This window comes from Meles meles, chromosome 13 (genome assembly GCF_922984935.1).
Source record: "Meles meles chromosome 13, mMelMel3.1 paternal haplotype, whole genome shotgun sequence".
In the NCBI taxonomy this organism is placed as follows: Eukaryota; Metazoa; Chordata; class Mammalia; order Carnivora; family Mustelidae; genus Meles; species Meles meles.
This window is the reverse complement of record NC_060078.1, coordinates 60,716,470-60,741,902: the sequence shown is the minus strand read 5'-3', so window position 1 is coordinate 60,741,902 and position 25,433 is coordinate 60,716,470. Positions and strand designations below refer to the sequence as shown.

The 25,433-nt window shown below is 54.4% G+C and overlaps 1 protein-coding gene across 4 annotated transcripts; it reads left to right on the top strand.

Moving 5' to 3' along the window:
- The first annotated feature begins 1,491 nt into the window (after positions 1-1,491).
- On the top strand, positions 1,492-7,206 carry FGF8 (fibroblast growth factor 8). Of its 4 annotated transcripts, none has more exons than XM_046027691.1 (6): positions 1,492-1,523; positions 1,628-1,664; positions 2,201-2,296; positions 2,556-2,703; positions 5,940-6,046; positions 6,916-7,206. In XM_046027691.1, exons 1-6 carry the CDS (start codon positions 1,492-1,494, stop codon positions 7,204-7,206), a joined length of 711 nt encoding a protein of 236 aa, XP_045883647.1. The 4 variants fall into 4 exon arrangements, with proteins under 4 accessions (XP_045883647.1, XP_045883646.1, XP_045883649.1 ...); XM_046027690.1 differs by having other exon boundaries at positions 2,523-2,703; XM_046027693.1 differs by lacking the exon at positions 2,201-2,296.
- The last annotated feature ends 18,227 nt before the right edge of the window (positions 7,207-25,433 follow it).

The window sequence follows — 25,433 nt, the reverse complement described above, 5'->3', positions numbered from 1 at the left end:
GATTGTACTGTTGGACAAGGATCTGCCTACTGCCCCTGTCCTAATGGCTTTCCACGACCACCCCAACCCCTCCAGTCCAACCCTCAAGGACATGGGGTGCCAGTGGGACAGGGGAGGTCATGGGCAGAGGAAGCAGCTGGGTAGGGCATCAGGAACTCCACCTGCTCCTCATGAAGGGTCAACCACCCAAGCCCCTCCCAATGAAGCACCATGGCTCAGGGTTTCCAGAAGCCCCTGGGGGAACGCACTGAGGGTCTGGGACAGGCTTAGACACTACTTCCTTTGGCGACCTCCCATGCTTGACACAAAGCACCAGTGCACGTCTAGTCCAGTAGGTGTGTAAATGCCTCAGTGCACAAATAATGAGACTCTGAGAGGGAAAGGCTAGGTGGCCTGCATCTAAGTCTCTTCTCCAGGAGAAGCCACTGACAGTAGTTCTTTTTGCCCCCTCCGCCTGCTGCTTTGGGAGGGCGGCAGCGACTGTGGGTCCTACCGGGGACCTCCAGACTCTTCGACATAGGTGGCTCATGGTTCCTCTCAAGCTTCAGGTCAGTATCTGTGGGACTCAGGCGGCGGTGACGGTGATAATGGGGGAGGGGACTTTGTCGCTCTCAGGGTCTTCTTGGAGACCGGGCGAGACAGGAGACGCCCGCAGGAAGGGTTACTCGTCAGAAAGGTGGGGGTGGGGGTCGGGTCCCCTTCGCAGACGCACGCACTGCGGAGCGCACAGCCATTCACTCCCGCGTCGGCGGCCACTTCCAGGGGACACGCGGGGCCGAAGCACACAGTAGGCGGCTCAGAGACACGCCATCTAGCCTGAGGCAAAAGCGGACCCGGCCCCACGGTGGAGACCCGGCACCTTTGGACCCCGGCACACTCGCGGTGCAGGAAGACCAAGCCCGAGGCGCCCCCCCCCCCCATCCCCGCGGGTCCAGACCCCTAGAGCGCGCGAGGGGGTCAGCCCGGGGATGGGGGAGGCGCCCCCACCGGCCGCCCCCCGCCCCTCCCGCGGTCCCAAGACCCCTCCCCTAGCCCAGACCCCCAATCCCAGACCCGCCGGCCGCCCCGCCCCGGCCCGCCCCGCCCCCGCCCCGGGCTGCGTCCGGGCCCCAGCTCCCAGCCGGGGGCTGCGGGCTCCGGCCGCCCGCCCCGCGCTCCCCCCGCCTCGCTCCCGGTGCGGCGCCCCCCGCCCCCACCCCTCCCCCTCCCTTCCCACCTACCCACCCACCCTGCCGGCCCGTTACCCTCCCGCTGCTCCGGCTCCTGAGCAGCCAGCGGCCACCGGCTCCGGCAGCGGTGCAGAGCCACTCAGCACGGCGCGGCGCGGCGAGCTCGACATTCCACGGGACCCGCGGAGCCGCGTCCGGACCGCCGCCCGCCTCACGCGCTCCAGCCTTCCTCGGCCGCCGCCGCCCTCGGCTCGTCCCTCGCGGCCGCCCGCGGGCCGGCGTGATCCCGCCGGGGTTCTCGGTGCTCCCCGGGCCGCGCGCCATGGGCAGCCCCCGCTCGGCGCTGAGCTGCCTGTGAGTACGGCCACCGCCCCCCGCGTCCCCGCCGGCCCCGCGCCGCCGCGCCCTCTCGGCTCACCCCGCGCCCTCTCTCTCCCGCCCGCTTTTGTCTCCCGCAGGCTGTTGCACTTGCTGGTTCTCTGCCTCCAAGCCCAGGTAAGGCGCATTGCGCGGTGGCGGGTCCCGGGCGGGCCGGCGGGGGCCGCCGGTTGGCAAGGTCGGGCAGGGGCCCAAGGACCAACCCTGCGGCCAGCGCGGCAGGGCTGGGAGGAACCTTAGAAATCCAGCCCCGAACCTGCCCTAGGAGGGAGCCGGGGAACAGAGAGGGAGCGCCCAGCCTAAGGTCACACAGCTAGTGTGCGGCGAGGTTCGAACCCAAGGTTTCGGACTCCAGCGCTGTCTCCCACACCTCCTAGCCAGGCTGGGGTGGATGGGGAACTCTACGGGCAGCCACACCTGGCTGCCGAGGAAGGCGGGGAGCTGGGGCCAGGGAGCGTTTGTTGTCGCAAGTCCCTGGGACGGCCGCAGGGACTCTCTCCGTGGCTCTCTGGGGAGACTTGTGGCGGGTCTGGCCGAAAGATCAGGTGCCTAGGGTCTCTGCGCTCTCAACATTTGCTCTGTAAATTTGTCTTTATAAATGTCAGCGGTCCGGCAGCGCTGCCTCCCTACTTAGAAGCGCCCTGCTTTTCTAGGAAGGCGTGGGGAGGGGGCGAGGGGCGGCGGTTCTGGGCAGAGAACTTGCTTCCCTGATCGGAGCTGGCCGGGAGTCCCAGGGTGTTTCCCAACAGGTAGGTCCAGATTGGTCCAAGCTCATCCTTCCTAGGCTGGGTCTGCTCCACTTTCCTGGGTTGGGTGCTGGGGCCTGAGCTGGCTTGTTGTGGGGGGGAACCCCTCCCCCAGCCCTTGTAGGCTGTTTGGGGCAGTGGAGACGTGTGCAGGGTGATGGGGGCCACTTGGGCCCCTGGGCAGAGTAGCATTATAATGGCGTGTTGTGTATTTTTCAATTTCCTAAAGGTAACTGTTCAGTCCTCACCTAATTTTACACAGCATGTGAGGGAGCAGAGCCTGGTGACGGATCAGCTCAGCCGCCGCCTCATCCGGACCTACCAGCTCTACAGTCGCACCAGCGGGAAGCACGTGCAGGTCCTGGCCAACAAGCGCATCAACGCCATGGCAGAAGACGGGGACCCCTTTGGTAAGGAGAGCTGCACCGGGCAGGGTGAAGGTAGCTTGTAGAACACGCCCTCCTTCCCCCTGGCTGGCCTGCTGTGACCAGACCTGCCAGCCCCATCCATGCTGGCCAGAGGCCTCTCGGGCTCCCCAGCTCAGAAGGGAAGGAGTTAAGGCAAAAAAGCATCTTGGGGGTCAGCTGGAGAAAAGAGGGTTAGGGAAGGGACCTTGGGGAGTACTTGGCCCACAGGTGCCCCTTCTCTACCCAGCAGATGAATGAATCCAGGTGGCTCCTTTTCTACCTCCCCTGTTCACACACCCCTCCCTAGCTGCAGGTGGAGACAGAGGGTTCTGCGGGAGGGGCCCCAGGTTTAAGGGAAGCTCTTGAAAGAGGATATGTCGCCAGGGTCCACAAAAGGAGAGTTGGGAAAGAGTCGGGAGAAAAATCCCCCCAGCCCTTCCAGCTTGGAGAGGGGATGCCATGAACCTTTACATATTTTGACCAGAAGAGCCAATTGCACATAGGCACTAGGCTTGGGAAGGGGCCCTCTCTCCACCCCACTGACCCTCGGGGACCCAGGTAGTGGTCAGAGCCAGGCTCCTGACTCCCCGTGGGGCGGTGAGTCCCGGGAGCTACTGCGGGGCAGAGAGGCTGAGGACTGATTGATTTCTAAAACATTCAATATTCTTGCCTTGAAACAAGGCCAATTTCCAGAGTCCTGGATGTACCAAGAGAAAAGCAAGTCCTCTGGGCGGCTGGTGTTGTTTTTAGAGAGCGATTATTGTGAGTTTAAAAACCTTTAAATAATGACCAAGTTAAACAAGCATGAAAGGAGAGGGGAAGACTCTATTAAAATGTAATAAAAAGGTGAGGCATTTTAAGAGCTAAGAAGAAAAATGAAGAATGATATAAAACAGAAAAAGAACGAGTCTTTTTTCAGATGTGGAGTTTGAAAGGAGTTGCAAGTCTGTAAATGTTAAAAAAGAGGTTCAAGATTGTTCTCTATGAATCTCTGGAGAGACCCCCGCGTCTGGCAGAGCGATTAAAACTCTTCTTACTTTCACCTTTTTTAACATTTCCTGAATACTTTCTCCTCTTCTCGAGCCAGTTTGGGGGATCGAGTATGTCTCACTGCATTTTTTCTGCATCGACGTAGCTGACTTCCCTTCAAAGCTGGAGAAGGAGACATAATTTTCCCGGGATAAATCTGTCACTGGGGTGGAAGAATAGGTTTGAAAATGTTAAGCTTTCCAAAAGGCTGGTCGGGAAAGCCGCCGTAAACGGCTGCCCCAGCTCCCCAGCTCCATCCAGGAAGGGGAGTGGGGGCTCTCCATGGTGGGGGTGGGGGGCGGCCTGCCCGGTGGCCGAGCTCCCCCGCTGGGCTGGCAGGGCCAGCCTGCCGTCCCTTTGTCCCTCCAAACTGGCTGCTTGCTGCCCTTCTCAGCTTCCTAGGAAAGGGAACGAATGCTTAGCTCCTCCTGGGTTTGCTCCACTGGAGCAAATGGTCCAGCATCCTTGGGTTCTGGGGAGGGAAGAAGAGGCTAAGCTGGCCATGGGGAAGCTCATCTTCAGACCTCAGAAGTCTGATGCCCACTTCTGTCCTTACAAGTGTAGGAAGCCTTCCAGGTTCGCTGATCCCTGCCAGCCAGTCAGGAGTGGGAGCCGGAGGGCCCGAGAGCAGAGGCTTAGGGTGTGCAGCCGGGACAGTATGAGTCTGGGGGAGAAGAGCAGAGAGGTCCCAGTGGCTTCCTTATGGGTCCCAGGAAGGAATAGAGGGATTGTGCCATCCTTATCTGCCCCATTTGGCCAGAATCCTCTGAGTGGGATCCTCTGGCCCCTTCTCCAGCCAGCGTCCCTTCGGGCCCCTCAAGGCAGCTACTCCTTGCTCTGGAAGGCAGAGCAGGAGAGGGATGAGCAGCGTGGCCGGGTCCAAGAGGAGGTGGGTGGGAGGGGACGTGACAGCTGCATTTCCCTGGCTGACTTGAAGCCAGACTGGAGAGTTGGCCATTGGGTCCCAGCTCTGTGCCTATGTGAAGGGGTTGGGGGGGGGGAGGGCTAGTATCAGGCGGGGTGGTGAGGGCTGCCTTGCTGACCTTGGTGCCCATCCTCCCCCTTTAGTTTTAGTGACAAAGACTGTGCTGCCTTGTTAGTGCAGGCTGGGAGACAGCTCTGGGAATCCCAGAACTGCTTTCTCAAGGAGGGCAAAGCAGTAGAGAGGACAGAAGACTCAGCCCCCTTCTGGCCTATCCCCAACAGCTAAGTCAGCCCTCATTCCCAGCTGGAGGACAGCCACAAAGGGAGGAATTACACAGGGACTAGACAGGGACCAGGACTTCTGTGGCAAGTTGGCTGTCTAAGGGGAGGGCACCAGGGAAGAAAGCACAGAATTCAGCTCCCTGTCTCAATGGCTTTCCAGACTGAGAGGCAAGCATGCCTGATTTTTTTCCCCTCCTCACCCACAGAAAGTGTTTGGTCACTGGGGTGAGGAGCCCAGCTGTGATGGGGGTTGAAAAAGAAAAGACTATTTGAGTCATTGACTTCTGGACACTGGGGCTGGGGACAGTGGTGACTGGGAAGCGTGGAGAAGAGCAGAAGCCTCCCAGCTGGGGTCTGAGGTTCGGGGAAAGTAGCAGGCTGTGTGTGGAGGGACAGTGGTCAGCCTCCCTGTCATCTCAGCAAAACGGGGTGGTGGTTGGGGGGGGATGGTGGTGGCCAAGGACATGAGATAGAACCTGAGGAGCCAGAAACAGGAGATAGTGTTTTTGTGTTTTCCCTCAGAACTCATGTCACTGCTGCGCCCCAGAAGTTTGTGGTGACCTCTGAGGCATGTGCGTGTACTACTTTGAGTTTGAAGGATTCCCAGAGATCTTCTGATGAGAGTAGAACTTAGTCATGAAGGCTTGATGTGAAAAGTCAGTACTATCTGCTTTTAAAAGAGGGTCTGTTCAGTTTGATGGCTTTAAGATGCCTCCACAGGAGCAGCAGAGTGGGCAGAGGGAGATCCCAGTCTGTGCTTCATGCTCTTGTCCATCCCCTGTGTACATCTGTGAGGGGCCTGAGGCCCAGGAAGGGGAATTGATCTTTCCCAAAGTTACCTAGCATGGTGGCCGCTGGGCTGGGGCTGGAGCCCATGTCTTGGGTACCTGCTCTTGGAGCAGCTTGTACGGGGATGTGACAGGTCTGAGGGTCAGCTGGGGTGACAATGTGGTACAGTGGGGTCAGGGCGCTTCCAATAACCATCCCCCCACCTTCCCTGACAGCAAAGCTCATTGTGGAGACAGATACCTTTGGGAGCCGGGTTCGAGTCCGAGGAGCTGAGACCGGTCTTTACATCTGCATGAATAAAAAGGGGAAGCTCATTGCCAAGGTGAGGCCCCAGAAGGAGCAGAGGGTCCTTGGGTCCTAGGGAGGGGGCTGGGCAGGCAGAGCTCCTCCAGGATCCCAAGGAGGTGGGCAGAGAGACCCAGGGCCACCTTGGGGTTACCTAGTGGTTGGGTGGAGGATGGGGGAGGTGAGAGAGAAGGAACCTGCTTGAGAGATGAAAAGCTATAAAGGCAAAGGAGGAAGAAGGAAGGCTAGGGAAGGGGCTGGTGGGGGGGTTGGTAAATTCCATATATCTTTTTAACAAATCGCCAAATTGCTTTGCTATTATGTCCAATTACATGGTACCAGCATTTGGAATGTTCAGTAAGCCGCAGGCCCAGCCCCTCGGCCGAGCTCTGAAATGGCCCCATTAGTCACGGCTCTTCTCCAGCCTCAAGCTCCCCGCTTCCTGGGCTTCTGGGGCTCGGGGCTCTGCGTCTCCCCGCAGGCCTCCCCTCCCCCATGGAGTGGCTGCCCTGGGGCCCCGGGGGTCTTGAGGGGCCCAGGGGGATGGTGCAGCTGGGGAAACGGGTGCGAGCCGCTCGGCCAGACTGGTGGGCAGGAGGCCAGGGCAGGCAGGGTCTGGGCCCCCTCTCTGACCCTCTGTGTTGGGGCCCAGCCCCTCCGGAGACAGCCATGTGTCACTGCTGCCCGGGAGGACAGGAAGTTGCCGGGTGGGCTGCGGCTTGTGAGGGATTAGAGAGCGGGTGCCCGGGCGGGGGTGGGGCTGTCACTCGTGCCCACCCTGCCATCTGCTGGGGTGCCCACCTGCTGTCTGGGGCCGCCTGCCCTCTGCCTGTGCTGGGGTGGGGGCGGGGGGGCGTCTCCGGCCAGAGCCACGTAACGCCGCGCGTCTGGCCCCACTACCTGCAGAGCAACGGCAAGGGCAAGGACTGCGTGTTCACCGAGATCGTGCTGGAGAACAACTACACGGCCCTGCAGAACGCCAAGTACGAAGGCTGGTACATGGCCTTCACCCGCAAGGGCCGGCCCCGCAAGGGCTCCAAGACGCGCCAGCACCAGCGCGAGGTGCACTTCATGAAGCGGCTGCCCCGCGGCCACCACACCACGGAGCAGAGTCTGCGCTTCGAATTCCTCAACTACCCGCCCTTCACGCGCAGCCTGCGCGGCAGCCAAAGGACTTGGGCCCCCGAGCCCCGGTAGGCGCCGCCGGCCCTCCCCGCCGCGCCCAGCCGCTCTCCGCGGGGGCGCACGGAGAAACTCCGGGAGCCGAGGTCTGCGCTGCTGAAGGCTGGGGAGGAGCTGGGGGAGCCCCGGGTTCTAGCTGTCCATAATTGTTTGCTGTTGGGTTTTTGTTTTTTTTTTCCGGTCGTTTTGTTTTGTCTTGTTTTTTAAACAAAAGAGAGGCTCTATTTTTGTATTCCACTTGGCGGTGGTGTCTGTCTTCGCTTTTGGGACGGCTGGGAGTGGCCTAGACTGGGATTCCGGCGGGGGTTCCTTCTGGGTGGGAGGGGGCTTTTCCAGGCCTGCAGAGGTACTCCTGAGACCCCCGGGGCCTGCAGGTTAAGCTGGCCGGGCTTACCCCACCCCCCAGGTGGGGGCAGGGAGGAAAGAGTGGGGACGTAGGGCAGGTTTTTTAAGGGTGGATGTCAGTGGGGGGTGGATGTGTATTATTATTAAATGACTAAAATATTTATTTATTTATTTAAAATATTTTATTTATTTGACAGACAGAGTTCACTAGTAGGCAGAGAGGCAGGCAGAGAGAGAGAGGAGGAAGCAGGCTCCCCGCTGAGCAGGGAGACTGATGTGGGGCTCATCCCAGGACCCTGGGATCACGACCTGAGCTGAAGGCAAAGGCTTTAACCCACTGAGCCACCCAGGAGCCCCTGAAATTTATTTATTTAACTTGAGTATTAAAAATGTATGTTGGAGAGCAAGGACTGTGGGGATCGCCTCCTCCCCCTTCCCCAGCTGCCCTGGGGCTGTCCTGACCAGAACTGGTTCTGACCCTGGCTCTGCCCATAGCCTCCCTCCAGCCTGACTTAGGACCTGTGCCTGTCGTTGGGGGCTCTCCTGATAGGACAGAAGTAGGGAAAGAGGCAAGAAGAGGCTCTTAGCTGGTCCTGGGAGCTCTCAGACGAGGACCTTATAGCTCCTAATGGGAGTCATTGCCAACACTAACCCCTAGCCACCTCTGGGGCAGAAAAGAGGGTTCTGCTAGGACCAGAGCTCCATTCATGGATTCAATGAATCTTTATTTTTATTTTTTATAAATATTTTACTTATTTATTTGTCAGAGACAGTACAAGCAAGGGGGATGGCTGAGCAGGCAGAGGGAGAAGCAGACTCCCTGCTGAGCCAGATGCTTAACCAGCTCAGTGGCCCAGGTGTCTTCAATGAATCTTTAAAAAGCGCCTCTCCACGTGTCTACATCTTCGTGGGAGACAGGCTGGAGATGCCAGAGCCGGTTCTTTCTGAGTATCAGGCTCCAGTGAATGAAAGAAAAGAGGAGCTGCCAGGGTCCAAGGTGGGGTTATGCCGGAGGGGAGACCGCCAAGCCCGGTGTTGACAACTGTGACATGGAGCAGGGCTGACTTTTGAGGATCTGGTTAGACAGCTGTGAGCAGAAGGTGCTGAGCTCAGGTGCTGTGCAAGGGCTCTGGGGCCGTGACCCTGGGAGAGGCTGCCGGCCCTGGAGAGATGGGGCCCAGAGGAAGAGGGGCTGGGCAGGAGACCAGGAAGGAGGTTCACAGGTGGAGAGCAGGACTCAGACTCTGGCCCAGAGGAGAAGCAGCAGCTCATGGGTCAGAAGGACCGGCTCCAGACAGCCCTGCTGTGGAGGAAGGAAGCCCAGGCCATGCTATGGCCATGACAGAGCATGTCAGGTTGTGGGCATAAGGGCTGGCCTGATGGCCAGAGAGCTGTGTGTTTGGGTGTGGACTGGAGAGCCTGGCATCATGCCACATGGAGGGACAGCCCAAGCCCAGAGGTAGCAGTTCTCCTGAGGGCTTCATCTCTGAGGCCTCCTGTTCTGGCCGTTTCTGCTGCCTTCTTTTGACAGTGCCCCTGGGCTGGTCCCACAGCTCAGCTGCTGGGCCAATCCAGAAACCTCTTCCCTCTGGGCCTGTTCCTTGGCACTTCCTTGGAGTGGGGGCACCCCAAGGCTTCCTAATCACATGGGCTTCTCAGAGCTGAAGCCGTGAGTTCCAGGGTCAGGCCATTCAGGTGGTCAGGAGCTCCATGGCTCAGTGGGAAGACTTGGAGGAGAGAGGTTGGGGAGACCCTGGGCTCTGGCCATGCCACCTCATCTGGCTTGCTGTGGGGGTGAAGGGCTCTGGATAGAGAGGTGTCTCCCAGCGCACAGACACCAGGGATGTGGGGAGGGGGCTCTAGACATCTCTGTTCCAGCTCCTCCAGCTCCTAGGGCCTCCTCCTCTGCTCCATCCCCACCCCTCCCCCTTTAATTAATTCTGGGTGAGCAGCCTGGCTTTATTGTGCAGGGAGCTCGGGTCTCACTGTGGGAAAAGTCACACCTTCTGAGCAGCTTCTGATGCCATGCAAATGAAGAGACCGTCCAGGAAACGCTTTCATCTGCACGGCCGCCTGTCCAGCCCCCAGCCCAGTAATTGCCCACATTTCATTTGTTTGAGAGCAATTCCTGGGGGAAGCCATAGGGTCGGAGGGAGTCTGGGGTGGGGGTGGAATGTCAGGCTCTCTCTGCCTGTGATCCTGGCCACGGAGCAGGGAGGCTGGTCACTGGCTAGGCCAAAGCCACTCCCGCAAACCCCAGGGCTGGGGACGCTCGAGGTCTCCCGGGTGGTGGATGGAATTGTGCCATGGTGGCCGTGACGGAGAAGAGGTGGGCTGTCCGGGGAGCCAGACCCGCCTTACAGAGAGGAGGGAGATGACGGGTGGTGGTGGCTAGGGGCGGTGGAGAGGGGTGGGAGGTGGGGATCCTCAGGGCAGCCCAGGGCTTTGGGAAGGGGCTGACATCAGGACCCCAGGTCAGGGACCCATGGGAGCAGAGCCCAGAGCGGTGGAGCCAGGCTGGGCTAGAGCACCCACCACCTTGTTTATCTTCGCCTTGCTGCCTCCATAGAGCCTTCGCTAATGGGGTTTTACAGCCCACTCAAGCTGCAACTGGCCGAGAATCAATCATTACCGGCACTTAGTGGTTTGATAGTTAACAGCCTGAACTGAAGCCAAACTGGTTGTTAACTGTGATAACAACTGATTTCAAGGGGTTATTGTCGGCCCAATATGCTCAGTCCATTTATTTCGGGGAAAACAAGCAGGGAGCTGTGGCAAGGCCCAGAAAAGGGAGGAGGACCGGGCTCTTCTCAGCCAAAAGGTCCGCTGCTTGGCCCTAGAGTGGGTGTTGGCTGTGAGGGCCCTGGGGGGCTGCCTGAGGCCTACGCCAGGCTTGGCCTCCCAGGACTCACTGAGGACCTGCCTGCAGGCCCAGGTGACTCCCACAGAAGGCCTTCTCCTCAGTGCTTACCTCATCCTGATCGCGCCCTCCTTTTTTTCTAGCAGTGCCACCCATGAGACCCACACCGGGACCGACTCCCCACGAGGAGGAAGCAGGCCTAGTGGCCAGACCTCTGCTCCTCCCCACCCAGAGGGTGGGGCTGGACCCACTCACCCATTCCTCCCTCCCCAAAGCCTCCCAGAACCCTGCCCGCTCCAAACTAGAACCTTGTCTTTCATTTCAAGGCCAGCAAAGACTCCGCCCAAACCTTGATGAGAAAGAATGAGTGAGGGCTCTCTCCTCTCACTCCACCAGGTTCTGCCCAACCCTTCCTTCTACCCTAGCTGAGTGACAGAAGGGGAGGCTGTGGGCAAGCATCATTCTAGAAAGCCGCTGCAGCAAAGGACCTCGGGAGTTGTTCACCATCTAGAGACAGACAGCCTAGGGCCCAGAAGGTGCATAGCTAGGATCGAAGCTAGTATGGAAATCAGGTGTTAATTTCCAGGCCCAGGCTGCCTCTTGAGGGTTATAGGTCTTTCCTTAATTCCATTCATTCATTCGATATTTATTGAGTGCTTACTGTGTGTGGGTCAAGCTCTATTCTGAGTAGAGGGACAAGCAGGAAATGAGACAAAAGCCCTGTCATTATGGAGCTCATATTCTAGTGGGTAAGGGGGTGCAGAGCAAATGGTACATAGTGTGGGAGATGCTGAGAACCACATTGGGAAAAATGCAGAGAAGGGAATGAGTGTGAAAGGTAGGGTAGGGTGGCAGCAATTTTACATAGGGTGCACAGAGAAGGCCCCACTCCAATCTTGGTGTTTGAGCACACACCTCTCTGGGGAGGTGAGACTTTCTGGGGAGGGGCGTGGAGAAGGTTAGAAGCTGAGATGAGGCCAGAGAAATAGAAAGGGGTGAGGGTGGAGGGCAGATCCCATAGGGCCATTGAAAAGACTTCAGTTTTGATTCTGAATGAGATAGCACACCGTCGGGGGCTTCCAAGCAGTAGAGTGACAGGCTCTGAATGAAATTTTAACAAGATTACTTTGGCGGCTGTGTGGAGAACAGACAGCCAGGGAGCCAGGGAGACCAGTTACGAAGTTACTGAAGTAATCCAGACCACAGATAGTAGCGGATTGGAGGCAGTGAGCAGAGTTTGGGATTTGGGGCAATTTTTACAAGTGGGGATGACAAAACGTGCTGACGGATTTGAATATGGGCTGTGAGAGACAGGTGATGTGAAGGGTTTCCAGGGTTTCTGGCCTGAGCCACTGAAAGGATGGAGGGGCCATTTGCTGACACAGAGAAGACTGCAGACGGGGCAGATTTTGAAAGGAAGAGTAGAAGTTTAGTTTTGGATATGTTACATCTCAGCTGACTGAAGAAATACGCAAAGGGAGATGGTGAGTGAGCAGCGGTGCACGTGTCTAGAATTCTGGGGAGAGGTCTAATGTGAAGATACAACTTTGGGAGTATTCGGCACACAGGTGTTTTTATTTTTTTAAGATTTTATTTATTTATTTGACAGAGAGAGAGACAGCAAGAGAGGGAACACAATCAGGAGGAGTGGGTGAGGGAGAAGCAGGCTTCCCGCTAAGTAGGGAGCCCGATGCGGGGCTCGATCCCAGGATCCCGGGATCATGACCTGAGCTGCAGGCAGACGCTTAACCACTGAGCCACTCAGGCGCCCCACACAGGTGATTTTTAATGCAGGAGATGGAATGGGTTCCCTTGGGAGTGAGCATAGCTAGAGCAGAGAGGAGCCGGAGCCCCAAGTCTGAGCACCGGGATACCCCTGCAGAGGTCAGGACAGAGGGGGAACCAAGGGAGGAGATTGAGAAAGTGTGGCCCATGGGGTAGGTGGGAGGAAAACCAAGACGGTGTGGTGTCGTGATGATACAGGACCAAGACAACAATTTCTGGGCCCGAAGCTTTAAGTGTCATACTCCCCAACCAACACCAGGGCTAAAATGAAGTAGCTAACAAGTGGGTCTGTTTGACCTGGGAGTCTCCTGGCCTCTTCTTTCAGCTTCTCCGGCCTCTCATCCCTCTGTCTTTACCTACAGAACCTAACTCAACTCCAGTCCACTTACTCTTTGACTTCTCCGCCACCCTCTCCCTGCTCCAAGCCATCATCAGCTCAAGTCTGTCTTTATGGCAACAGCTCCTAACTGCTCTCCCTGATTCCTCTCATAACTCCCGACAATCCTTTCTGTGCTCAGTAGCCAGAATTTTCAAAACACAAATCTCATCTTTGTACTCCCGCCTTATCTAGAATTGAACTCAGACTCCTTTCCGAGGCCCACATGGTCCCTGGCCTGCTCTGGCCTGACTGTCCCTCTAACCTTAGGGCTTAGCCACTTAACCACTGGGGCCACACCTCCTTCCAGCTTCTCAAACAAGACAGTCTTGCATCTGCCCCAGGGCCTTTGCATCTGTTGTTTCCTCCGCTTGCAATGCCTTTTTTCTTGAACTTGCAGGGCTGACTGTTCAATCTGTAGATCTCTGCGGTCAGTCTCTGCTTTATTTCTTTATTACCCTTATCCTTATCTGATATTATCTTGTTTCTTATTTGCTTGCTTTTGGTCTGTCTACCCCCCCCAGCCCCCCGGGGAGAGCAGGGAGCGACCCTGATGCATATCCAGTGCTGAACCAATGCCTCGCACCTCCTTGTCATGAGTTTTCAGTAAACATTGGTGGAAGCAATCAACTGATAAAGTGAGAGGAGACTGGGAAGCTGTTGAGTGGACACAGCAGGTTAGGGGTTCTCTGTATCCAGGGTTGGGTTGGGCTTGAAATGCCCGAAGGTCAGGGAGACTTGGGGGTGGTCCTGAGATGGGTGACCCCTGGAGACCATCCAGACATGCACAATCTTACTAAAAGGAGATTCAGAGCTGTCCGACATGGGCTCACCCCCAGTATCCTCAAGCTGCAATGCCGGTTTCCAAAACCCCGACAAAGGAGCATCTAAGCAGTGCCTGGGGGAGGGGTATATCAGAACCTCCTCAAATTCTGCTTCCTGCCCTACCCCTGGATGTCCACAGCAACCAGGGGACTTCAAAGGAAAGAGTGAAGGGGCATTAAGAGCTAGAGAGTGGAGGAGAGATGAGGAGTAAGTAGCGAATCAGATGGGGAGCTGGCAGGAACTCTGGGGGATCCCCAAGTCCCACGGAACTGTGGAGGGCTGTGCCAGTATGTCCTTTTGGTTGCCCTGCTTCCCCATCGGGCTCTCTTGCTGACCCTCAAGAGCTAACTGTCACTCTGGGCAGGCCCCAGAGCCGAGCCTTGTGCTCCTACTGGCTGGTAGATGCGGAGAAGGGCTCTGGCTCAGTCCTGCAGCCTGATACTCCCCTCAGCCCCTGTCTCTGGGAAATGAGCTCAGGCTGCTGGATCAGTCTGGGAGCTGCATTTCTTCTCCCTTCCTTCCTTGGCTGTGGATGGCGGAGGGAGGACGTGGTCAAGAGGAGAGTCAGGGTGTTAACCTATGCCCACGGAGGCCTGCAGCTTTGGTACTAGGGGATGAAGGCCCCCGGTCATGAAGAATCACATGGGCTCTGGCCTGGGGTCTGCTGGAGGTCCTCAGAACAAGGGGCCAGAACTGGACACTGCCTTGAGGAGGTAAGGAGAAGCCGGGACCGAGCTTTTCAAGGTTTGTGGCTCCTGTTACCTTGAGCCCAGAGAACCAGAAAATGCCTGGGCCTGAGGCCTGGGAGTGGCAGAATGGCAAGCCCTCAAGGAGCCAGGGCACAGGGCCAAGACCCAAGCCAACAGCCAGAAGATCCAGCCAGTGACTCCAGCCAGTGGCCAGGGCCAACACCAAATCCCACTGTCCCTGTCCGCCCGCAGACACACAGCTTCCAAACCCCCGGGCTCAGAACCTCTACCTTTCTGTCCTTCTCCTTGTTTCTAGTCTCTGATATTTAACATTTCAACTTGACAAACATCACCAATTTTTTTTAAAGATTTTATTTATTTATTTATTTGACAGATCACAAGTAGTCAGAGAGGCAGGCAGAGAGAGAAGAGGAAGCAGTCTCCCCGCTGAGCAGAGCGCCCGATGCGGGGCTCGATCCCAGGACCCTGGGATCATGACCTGAGCCGAAGGCAGAGGCTTTAACCCACTGAGCCACCCAGGCACCCCAAACATCACCAATTCTTGCTAAATCTTTCTTCACGGAGAAGTGCCCCGTCCCATCACAGCCTCTGCTGGGCCATTGCACGCCCTCCCACCTCATCGTCCTGCCCGGTCTCTCCCTGGGCTTTCTGGACACCCTCCCCTCCCTGCCTCCCGCAACTCTCAGTAATGAGGAGTAAACTCATAAAATATTCATCGTGGGTAACACACCATGTAGGATCTGCCCGATCTCAGGTCTGATAGGAGAGGCCGGGTGAGGAACGTGCAAGGGTTTGGGCTGACTTCTCCACCTTGGGCTCAAGTTCCAGCCACTTCCATCAAGCCAGGCCCAATCCTCCCTTGGGGGGAACGTGGGGGATCCTGGGGAGAGGAGCTAGCGGCCCAGGGAGAAAGCTCCTAAGTGAGGCGTGACTTCTGTGACCAGAAGACTAAAGCCAGAGGTGTGTGCTGAGAAAGAGGAGGGGAGCAGGGTCAGAGCCTATGTACTCAGCAGTGTCTGGAATGGTGATTTTTGCCCTGGGGAGCCTGGTAAGGTAGGATTGTGCACCATGTGAGGGAGAGAGGGAATGGTGTTGGCGGCAGGCCACCTTGTGGGGACACATCCATCACACTGGTGGGGCAGGTAGAGAGAGGGAAGGGAAGGATAAAGGAATCTTCTCTTACTCTTCCAACACCTCTGGAATTCGTACTGACATTGATTGCTCATCCCCGCTCCTGGCCAGGACTAAGCAAGTCAGAGAAGGGACTCAGAAAAATGGCCACCAGAGATGGGCTGTGACTCCGTGTGACGTCAGGAGTCAGAGCTTTGGAGTCAGACCGAACTAATCTTGAATCCTGGCTCTGGAGCTCGCTAACCAAATACACAGCAAGTTGCCTCACTGTTCTGAGCCTCAACTTCCTCACCTGCCAAATGGGTCACAAACTCCTCTCTACAGAGTTGTCAGGAGGAGTTTGTAAGCAGAGTGCCCTAACAATGGTTCCTAGTGGGGAGGGACTCTGGAGGAGGGGTTGGGCTGGCAGAGTGAAGTCCCAGCGAGCCTGGGTTTGCCCAGTGACATCATCTAAGAAGCCCACTGAGGAGCCAGGAGAAAGGCAGGGTCTCTAGGAAGGTTAGTTTCCTGGGGAAATAGCTCCAGTGGCTCAATGGCCCAAGATAGCCCAGAAGCCAGGAGAGATGAAGGGCAAGGTCCTCCGTGCACAGAATGCCTGCCCTTGCCCCCTTCCTCCTGCTTACCCAGGTAGGTGTGCCAGCCAAAGGTCCAGGCCCCTGGAGGTCTGGGAGAACTGAGAGGACAGATGTCCCAGTGTCCTGCAAGGGGGATGGTCTTCCGGCTCAGTCCTGGAGGCCAGTGTGCAGGTCTTACCTCCCTGTTCCTCAGACCTGGACTTGCCTCCCCTCCCCCAACTCCTAACGCAAGGGCTGGGGAGGCAGTGATCTGTTGGAAGAAGGGAAGGAGAAGGAACAGAGAGAACATGGAGAACCAACATTCAAGGCTTTCTTTCTTCCCAGTTGATGCCAAGCTTTTCCTTTCCCCAGGGGCCTCAAACTGATACCTGCCAAGCCTGTTGGAGACCTCCTATGTGCCAGGTATGAAAGCAAGTATTAAGAGGCAACAGTGAGGGGCGCCTGGGTGGCTCAGTGGGTTAAGCCTCTGCCTTCGGCGCAGGTCATGATCTCAGGGTCCTGGGATCGAGCCCCACATTGGGCTCTCTGCTCAGCAGGTAGCCTGCTTCCCCCCCACTTCTGTCTGCCTCTCTGCCTACTTGTGATCTCTCTCCCTCCGTCAAATAAATAAATAAAATCTTAAAAAAAAAAAAAAAAGAGGCAACAGTGAGCAAGTCAGAAAGACCCTGACTCTTGAAGCTTCCCTTCCAGTGCAGATGGCCAGAGTTGGCCACTCACTTCTGATGAGGCGTGGGAAAGGCTGAGGCAGCTGAAGAGCTAGGGGTGTGTGAGGATAGAGGGGTCCTGGGGAGGACGTCCCATGGCTCAGGGTTGAGGCCTTGCTGCCTCAGAGACGGCCGGGTGGGAGCAGGGACCCTGGGCGGCCCGGGTGGAATTTGGCTCCGCTCAGGTCAGCCCCAGCTTGTTCAGGGCACACGGGGTGGGGTGGGGGTGGAGTTGCTGGAGATAAACGCCTAGACGAGGCGGTCCACCCTTGAGCCGGGTTCACCGACCAGTGGTGCGGGCGGTACGTAGCTTACTCCACTTAGCTGGATCGTGACGGATCCCAGAGAAGATGAGTCAAGAGGAACAGCTGTGGAATCCTCAGGGAAATGCATTTTTCCTGAACCTTAATTTCCTCATCGAGAAGGTAAAAAGGTTTGAACCAGAGTATTTGTTTTCAGAAAAAAAAAAAAAAATTAGCAGCAGAACCTAATTTCCTGAGGAAAACCTGTGTAGAAGTCTATTTCATAAAATAGATGTACACAAGACTCGCTTCGGTCAGCCGAGGGACTGACGTCCCCTCAGTTTCTTCCTTCGTGCCTGACATGGCAGCTGGGGCAGGGAGTGAGGGAGATGGAAGGTCCGAGCTCTTCAGGGTTCTCTGGGGCTTTTAGGGGGAAGATGGGGGCAGGGACCCTCCAGGGAGGAAGGGCCGGGTGGGCTCCAGGCCTGCAGTCCAGGGCCGCCCCCTGGTCCCCGCCGCCCCGGGAAGGTGCCTCCAGGAGGAGCCGCTGAGCACCTCCTCAGAGCACCTGGACCAGCGGGTCTGTTCCCACAGCCTCCGAGAGGCTCCCTGTCTCTTCCTGCACTGACCACTCACACCCAGGGATTATCCCAACCAGAAACTTCCATTCGGAACAAAGCTCCCAGGAATGAAACCCGAGCTGCCACTGAGAGGCTCCCAGGCTAACTGGGAAGTGGCTGGGAAAGGGAGGGAAAGCTCGAGAAGCACTGGGAGCCTCAGGGAGGCCGTGAAACCTGAAGACAAACGACCAGCCAGCGGACTGGTGCTGTGGAGCTGCCACTGCCTTCTGCAGAACCAAAGGTCAGGGCTGAGTCGAGCGGGAAACGAAGGGGAAGTGCACCCCCAGGCTTTTCGAGGGGAGAGTAATTGGTGCACCTGTGGCTAGGGCCAATATCCCCTGTGAGGCCCCCAGGGCTGGCCTGCAGTCACTCAAGCTGCCCGCCCTTCCCCTCTCTCCCCCACCCCCTCCCAGCTGCTTCCACTTACTCCAGTGGGCGGCTGGATTGGTCAGCGACTGGGCCGCCTGCTCACCCAAGGGAAGGGAGAGTGGGTCGCTGGCACAGTTGCCATGTGTCAAGCACCCATCAGATGCCAGGTGTGCTGTCTGTGTCATTTCCAACCCTCCTGACAGCCGGGCAAGTGGGGCACTACTAGCCCCATTTTACAGATGGGGAAACTGAGACGCAATGCAGTAAGTCATTTGTTCCAAGAGACAGAGCTAATTCGTGGTTGACCTTGGATCTGAACCCAGGGCTTTTGGACTCGGAAGTACTGAAGCGGCTTCTGCCACAACACACTCTTCAGTCTTAAACTGCCTCATTAGAGCCCAAGAACCTGAGTTTTTTGTTTGTTTGTTTTTTGTTTTTTTAAAATAAACTCTCTCAGGACGCCTGGGTGGCTCAGTCGGTTGAGTGTTCGACTCTTGATTTCGGCTCGGGTCCTGATCTCAGTGTTGTGGGATCCGGATGCGCTCGGAGCCTGCTGAAGATTCTCTCTCTCTGTCCTCCCCCTAAAATAAACCCTGTCGTCCCCTTCAAGTCACGGTATGAGACAAAGGAAGTGGTCCTTTCACCTCAGGAAGTGGTCCCTTCTCTAGCTTGGCTCCTGTAGCCATGTGAAAGTGATTCACTTCTCTGAGGTGAGGGCTCCTCGTTTGTAAAACAGGATTCATAATAGTGTCTATTTAGAAGTGGAGGGCCAAAGATAACACACATAAAGTGCTTAGAAAGTGCTGGGCCCAGAGGAAACAGTTAAGGCTTTCGTTGTTGTCCGAGGAATTCCTTTCCCCCTTTGCCTGGACAGCCCTGAGGAAGACACCCGGCAGGCTGGGTGGCTTTTCCTCCATCCCCTCCCGGCTGGCCCCTAGGGATTCCGATGTAGGTTAGAAGGCACCTTAGAGAGCGAAGGCCTTGCAGGTAATCTGGGAGCCTACTGGGAAACTTCTGCTCCCACCTGAGAGCAGCTCTGTGTTCTCTAGGGGCTGAGCCCCCAGATCTGCCCCATAAATAAGGCGCTGAGCTATTATTACTAACCTGCCCTGTGTGGTGCTGAGGGCTGCCAGAGCCAACCCAGCAGAGCGCTCTGTTTCTGAGGATCCCGAGAATGAGGCTGAGCGGGGCAAAGGGAAGGCAGTTGGACTGGGTCCCAGGAGGCCGGCTGCTGGTAGGTGTGGGACTCCCTGTGGTGCCGCTGAGTGGCAGGCAGCTTTGGACTCTGAGGAGGACGTTTGCCACGCCGAAGGCCAGGAGCTGAGCCAGAGGCTGTGGTCTTGCCGACTAGCCTTTCTCCTGCAGTTTTCTGAGCTCAGGCTGCCCTGATGACTCTCCCCGGGGGCCAGCACAGAGGGCACCAAGGGCATCGAGGGCTGGTCCCACCCCACAGGTGGAGAGAGACCCTCGCTGGTCCCTGCTCACTTCCTCAACCATCTCAAGGCCTGGCTCATGGCCGCCCTTAGTGACTGGGCTTAGGCTAAGAAGTCAACGTTTCTTTTCTTTCTTTCTTTCTCTCTTTCTTTCTTTTTTTTTTTTTTCAAGATTTTATTTATTTATTTGAGAGAGAGAGAGAGAGGGAGAACAAGCAGGGTGAGGGGCAGAGGAAGAAGCAGATTCCTCACTGAGCGGGGAGCCTGATGCAAGGCTTGATCGCTGACCCCTGGGGTCATGGCCTGAGTAGAAGGTAGATGCTTCACCAACAGCCACCCAGGTGCCCCAGAAGGCAACATTTGTGATGCCTGTGCATGAGCCTGGGTGGTCAGCAGAAGGTGGTGACTAAGAATGGGTAGTGGGACTGGACAGGAGGGTACCTCATGGCTTGGGGATGGTCTCTGTGTGGAACGTGGGGCTTAAAAATGATTCTTTCTGCTGCCATGCACCAGGCCCTAGGCTTCACCCAGTTTCTCATCCACAGAGAGAGCAGTGGTTTTAGTCCTGTCCCCACGGAGTTCACACTTTAGTGAGAGAAGCTGCACGTACAAGTGACGGTTGGATGTCAAATAGGCAATTACAAATGCGTGTGCTTTTTAGTTTTATTCCAGCTATTCAGGGCAGATGAGTCAGAGAGTATCATTACCTTTTACTTTTTTTATTTTTAAAGATTTTATTTATTTATTTGACATTTGAGGCCTATCTAGAGGCAGGCAAAGAGAGAGAGAGGAAGAAGCAGGCTCCCTGCTGAGCAGAGAGCCCGATGTGGGACTCGATCCCAGGACCTTGAGATCATGACCTGGGCGGAAGGCAGAGGCTTAACCCACTGAACCACCCAGGCGCCCTCATTACCTTTTAAAGGTAAGAAAATCCAGGCATAAATGAAATATCAATATTGACACTGTGTCCATACTCATAAATGTTTTAAGCTAAGTGCTTGGGTTCAAGTGTGTGTGTGTGTGTGTGTGTGTGTGTGTGTCTGTATTATGTTCATGTAAATGTTCTTTAGTGAGTACTTTATGGTTCAGGCACTGTGTTTATACACTGTATTTCAATTATTCCTTCTGTTGACCTAAGGACTCTGTGTGTTAGACATCAATATTCCAGATTTACAGAGGAGGACGTTAGGGTTCTGCAGAGTAAAATAATGTCTCTAAGCCACACAGCTGGCAAGTGGCTGAGCCAGGATTAGAAGCCAGATCTGTGGACTCTAGTCTTTCCACTCGGCAAAGCATGCCGATGACTAATAACGCAAAGCAGGATATAATGGAAAAGGTGACCTAAGACAGGTACCTGTGTGGTGTGGGAAGAGTTCCCACCTGGTAGAAGGGAGGAGTAACTGAGGAACAGAGACCTACTGGCCCAAGGTCACACAGCTGGTTCTTCAGGCATTAAGAGTTGTAAGATTCCAGTGTCTAGACTCCAAGGTCAATACCTTTTATTTATTTTTATTTTTTAATTTTTTTGAAGATTTAAAGAATAAAGAATAAATAAAGATTATTTATTTATTTGACGGAGAGAAAGAGATCATAAGTAGGCAGAGAGGCAGGCAGAGATAAATAAAGATTATTTATTTATTTGACAGAGAGAAAGAGATCATAAGTAGGCAGAGAGGCAGGCAGAGAGAGAGGAGGAAGTAGGCTCCCCGCTGAGCAGAGAGCCCGATGTGGGGCTCGATCCCAGGACCCTGAGACCCTGACCTGAGCCGAAGGCAGAGGCTTAACCCACTGAGGCACTCAGGCACCCCATCAATACCGGTTTTAAATCCTACCGACAATAAGAACTTTGAGAGGAACTCACCTCCACTCTGTTCTGTTAAAGAAAAAATTCCAAAGTCTTTGCAAGTCCCTCAGAATCTGTGTGAAATTTGGCTGAACAGAAAGCTCACAGCAGAGTGGAAACCGACCTCTCTGTCCCCTGGGGCCAGAGTGGTGGCAGCACTTTTCCACCTTTCTGGTAGGTCATGATCTCCTCCCTTGCCCAAAAGATTGGGGCTCATGTGCACTCTTTTCACTACAAAGTAGACAGAACAAAAATTTCTACACAAAGCCAAGGACTGTTTCAAGTCACCTGCATGCTTAAAAATCTCTACTCTTTCCCCATGCCCGCTGGATGAAATTTAAATTCCTTGACATGAAGCCTTTCACAATCTGCCCACAACTTTCCCAGCTTCTCTCCTTCCACTTTTGTGGGAGATTCTAGTGATATAGACCTTTTCACTGTTTCCCAAATTCTCCGTGCTTTCCCATGCATTTGTCTTCTCATGTACCATTCCCTCTAGACGAACTCCTACCCACCTTTCAAAACCTAAAATTGTCTCCTCCCCTTTGTGTCACCCAGGCAATCCTTTGTGGTGTGGTCTCATACATTATTCTGTAATAGCACGGTTATAATGTATTGAGAACTATAATTCTTCACGTGGTCTTGGAATATAGTAGGTGTTTCATTAATTTTGGTAAGTGAATGAATGAAGGTAGTCCCATCTGCTGGGTTAGTGCTTGGTCTTGCCATTGATGGGGCAACTAAGAGGGCTGCAGACATGATTTGAGGAAACTAAACCAACCATCTCTAGAGTTTGGAACCCTTCAAGACCAGAGGGAGTTTTAGAAAGGAAAGTAATAACAATAGCTAGCATTTATTAAGTGCTTACTATCTCCCATGGACTGTGCTAAGTCCTTCATACGCCTCATCTCATTTCACCCGCATGACAATACTCTAGTAGCTGTTATCCCCAGGAGGATTTTATCCCCTAAATAAGTGGTTATTCTCATTTTACGATTGGAGAAACTGAGGTTTGGAAAAGTGAAGGAACATTTCCCCTTCAGTTACGCAGCCAGGATTTAAATCCAGATCTGCCGGCCTTTAAAACTCAAGTGCTTAACTTCCAAGCTTTTCTGCCTCTGACTCCTCCAACTGTGAACTACTGTATTAAAGGGAAACTGAATCTCATTGCTCCTCCTGCCTAGTTAGAAACACCACTGGGGCGCCTGGGTGCTGCAATGTGTTAAGCCTCTGCCTTCAGCTCAGGTCAGGGTCTCAGGGTCCTGGGGTCGGGCCCCCACATTGGGGTCTCTCTGCTCAGTGGGGAGCTTCTTCCCCCTCTCTCTCTGCTTGCCTCTCTGCCTACTTGTGACTTCTCTTTCTGTCCAAAAGAAAAAAAAAAAAAGATTGTTAAACCATTAAAAAAGAAAAAAAGAAAAGAAACATCACTGGCCTGTGGGTTCTTTTTTTATTTTTAAAAGATTTTATTTATCCATTTGACAGAGAGAGCGAGAGAGCACAAGCAGGCAGAGTAGCAGAGGGAGAGGGAGAAGCAGGCTCTCCAGAGCAGGGAGCCTGACACAGGGCTCGATCCCAGGACCCTTAGACCACAATCTGAGCCAAAGGCAGTTGCCCAACCAACTGAGCCACCCAGGTGCCCCATGGCCTGTGGGTTCTGAGCTGTGAGGCCTAGGGCCTGGGGTTACACAGGTGGCTGTAAGGGGTCTGAAGCTCCAGCCTGATGTTTGTGCTGAGACCCCGACATGCACCCTTCGGCGGGGGGTGGGGTAGGGGGTGTGGGTCACTAATCATTTACTTATGACTGCCCCCACTGCCCCTGGGATGGCCCAGGCTGACAGCTAAAGCAAAAATTAGAAAACAAAACAAAACAAAAAACTGATTTAGGATTGACTAGGGTTTCCCTCTTCAAGCTATAGGCACTTTGTTAGAAAAATAAAACCCCTCAATGGAAGCTCAAAAGGGCTTCACCTCGAGGACTGAATCTGGGTTCTAGCCTGGCTTTTGTTACTAACCAGCTGTGTGACCTTGATCAAGGGGTTTAACCTTATAAGCTTTCAGGAGTGGGCAGAAAAATGGGCAAGAACACAATGCACTTAGGAAGGAAAGATCCAGATGACATCCAGAGAATGGGAGTCTGAGTTGGAGCACCCCCGGGGCACCCCCGGGGAAAGAAGTTCCAGAGCTGTTCAGGTGGTGGTGTCCCAAGGTGTGCTGGACATGACGGGCCATTTGCCAGCAGGGACCACGGGGAATGGGAGAGAAAACCAAAGACAAAGAAGGCATTCCTTTTTCCTCGAGTGGGGCCATCACAGTCCCTCTGGGAAGTCAAGCAGGGGGTGGGCATCTAGAAAATCCCAGCTTCAGGAAGAACTAACCTTCCCCTTCATCGGGCCTCCTGGTACCCAAAACATTCTTCTGTCTCAAATGCACTTCCTTTTACTTAATGACAATGTTCTCAGTAGTGAGTGAACTCCTGGAGTGAAGGAAACTTGACTTTTTCATCTATGTTCCTCAGCCCTATGCTGAGGTACAGTGGCACAGCGGTACCTCCTAACTGTGGGATTAGGGCATGAACGGATGAATGGGCAAATCCCAGGTGAGTAGGAAGAGGTTCAATGTCGCAGAGTAAACTTTTAAAGCTCGTTACAAAAGAGGAGTTACATTCAAGAAGAAACAAAATCTTAAACGGCTTGGGGGATTTAGGAGCTGAGAACACTGATCCACATGGTCCCTGGGACCACTAGCGGCCACAGAATCCTTGCCTGGGTAGGTCCTCGTTTATACATATTCCCCAGAGTAATTATTAATACTTCAACAGTGTCCTGATGCTGGCTTGCATGACCAACTTTTTTTTTTTTTTTTTAAGATTTTATTTATTTATTTGACAGACAGAGATCACAAGCAGGCAGAGAGAGAGGAGGAAGCAGGCTCCCTGCCGAGAAGAGAGCCTGATGCGGGGCTTGATGCCAGGACCCTGGGATCATGACCTGAACCGAAGGCAGAGGCTTCAACCCACTGAGCCACCCAGGTGCCCCCCAACTTTCTTTTTTTAGGTGGCATTTCCCCCTTCCTTTTCTTTTTGCTTTTTTGCTGGGCTTCCCATAGCACAAACTTTTCCCCTTTATTTATTTTATTTTATTTTTTAAAAAGATTTTATTTATTTATTTGACAGAGAGAAAGATCACAAATAGGCAGAGAGGCAGGCAGAGAGAGAGGGGGAAGCAGGCTCCCTGCTGAGCAGAGAGCCTGATGCAGGACTCGATCCCAGGACCCTGATATCATGACCTGAGCCGAAGGCAGAGGCTTAACCCACTGAGCCACCCAGGCACCCCAAACTTTTCCCCTTTAAAGTGTACAATTCAGTGGTTTTCAGTGTATCATTGTCACTATCTAATTCTAGAACATTTTCATCATGCCGTAAACAGTAACTCTCCATTCCCTCCCTCCTCCCAGACTCTGGAAACTACTAATCTCCTTTCTGTCCCCATGGATTTACTTATTCTAGACATTTCATAGGTTTGGATTCATGTAATATGTGGCCTTTTGTATCGGCCTCTTTTACTTAGCGTAATGTTTTCAAGGTGCATCCGCGCTGTAACATGAATTAGTGGTTGGACCATAAATTATTTGCTCACCATACACGAGTACCGTAGCTGTTGCATTGCGGATGTTCCCCTGGGGTCGAAGAGGACCTGGAGGTGGTGGAGGAGCCAGGCTGAGAATTTCTTGCTGGAGGAGCCGCTCTGTTGACTCAAGGCAAAGAAACATGGATCATGGATAAAGCAGAGACATGACCTCATTTAGGATTTTAGACTCTTGAGTTGGCATTTTTATTGGTTTTGAGGTCCTTGACTCCCTGATAGGAGGGAGTAGACAATAGTCTAATCTATAGCCAGGTTTTTGGACAAAAAGACCTTAATGAATTAAAAAATGAACCAGGGGAGGAACGAACAGCAGGCTCTTGCTTTGAGTGCTTTGCTTGGCCACCGGTTTTGCGTGTTATCGACTGGGTGCCTCTATTTCTCCTCTCTGTAAAATGCGCACAGTGACAAGAAGGAAAATCCCAATGCTATTAGGTTTTAAGACATTTCCCAGAATCTTCTAGTGTTTTCAGGGCTGTTCTGTAGATGTATCATGCTAAGATCCACATGGGCAGGGCAGGCTGGACTTTTTGAGAAGGATATATAGCTCACAACTGTGTGTAGTGTTGAGCAGTCCAATTGTTTGGGTAATTTGTGTGCTGGGCAGTTAGGCCCGAATAGTTTGGGTATCCCTCACACTCTTTTAATGGCACAGGATTAACGATGAGCAAGTGGTACGGATGTTTCTGCGGACCCAAGTCCACTGTCTCACTTCCTCTCAGGCACTGAGTTCCTGGGGCCAAGGGCCAATCTTAACACGATACTGTGTCTTCTGCCATACTG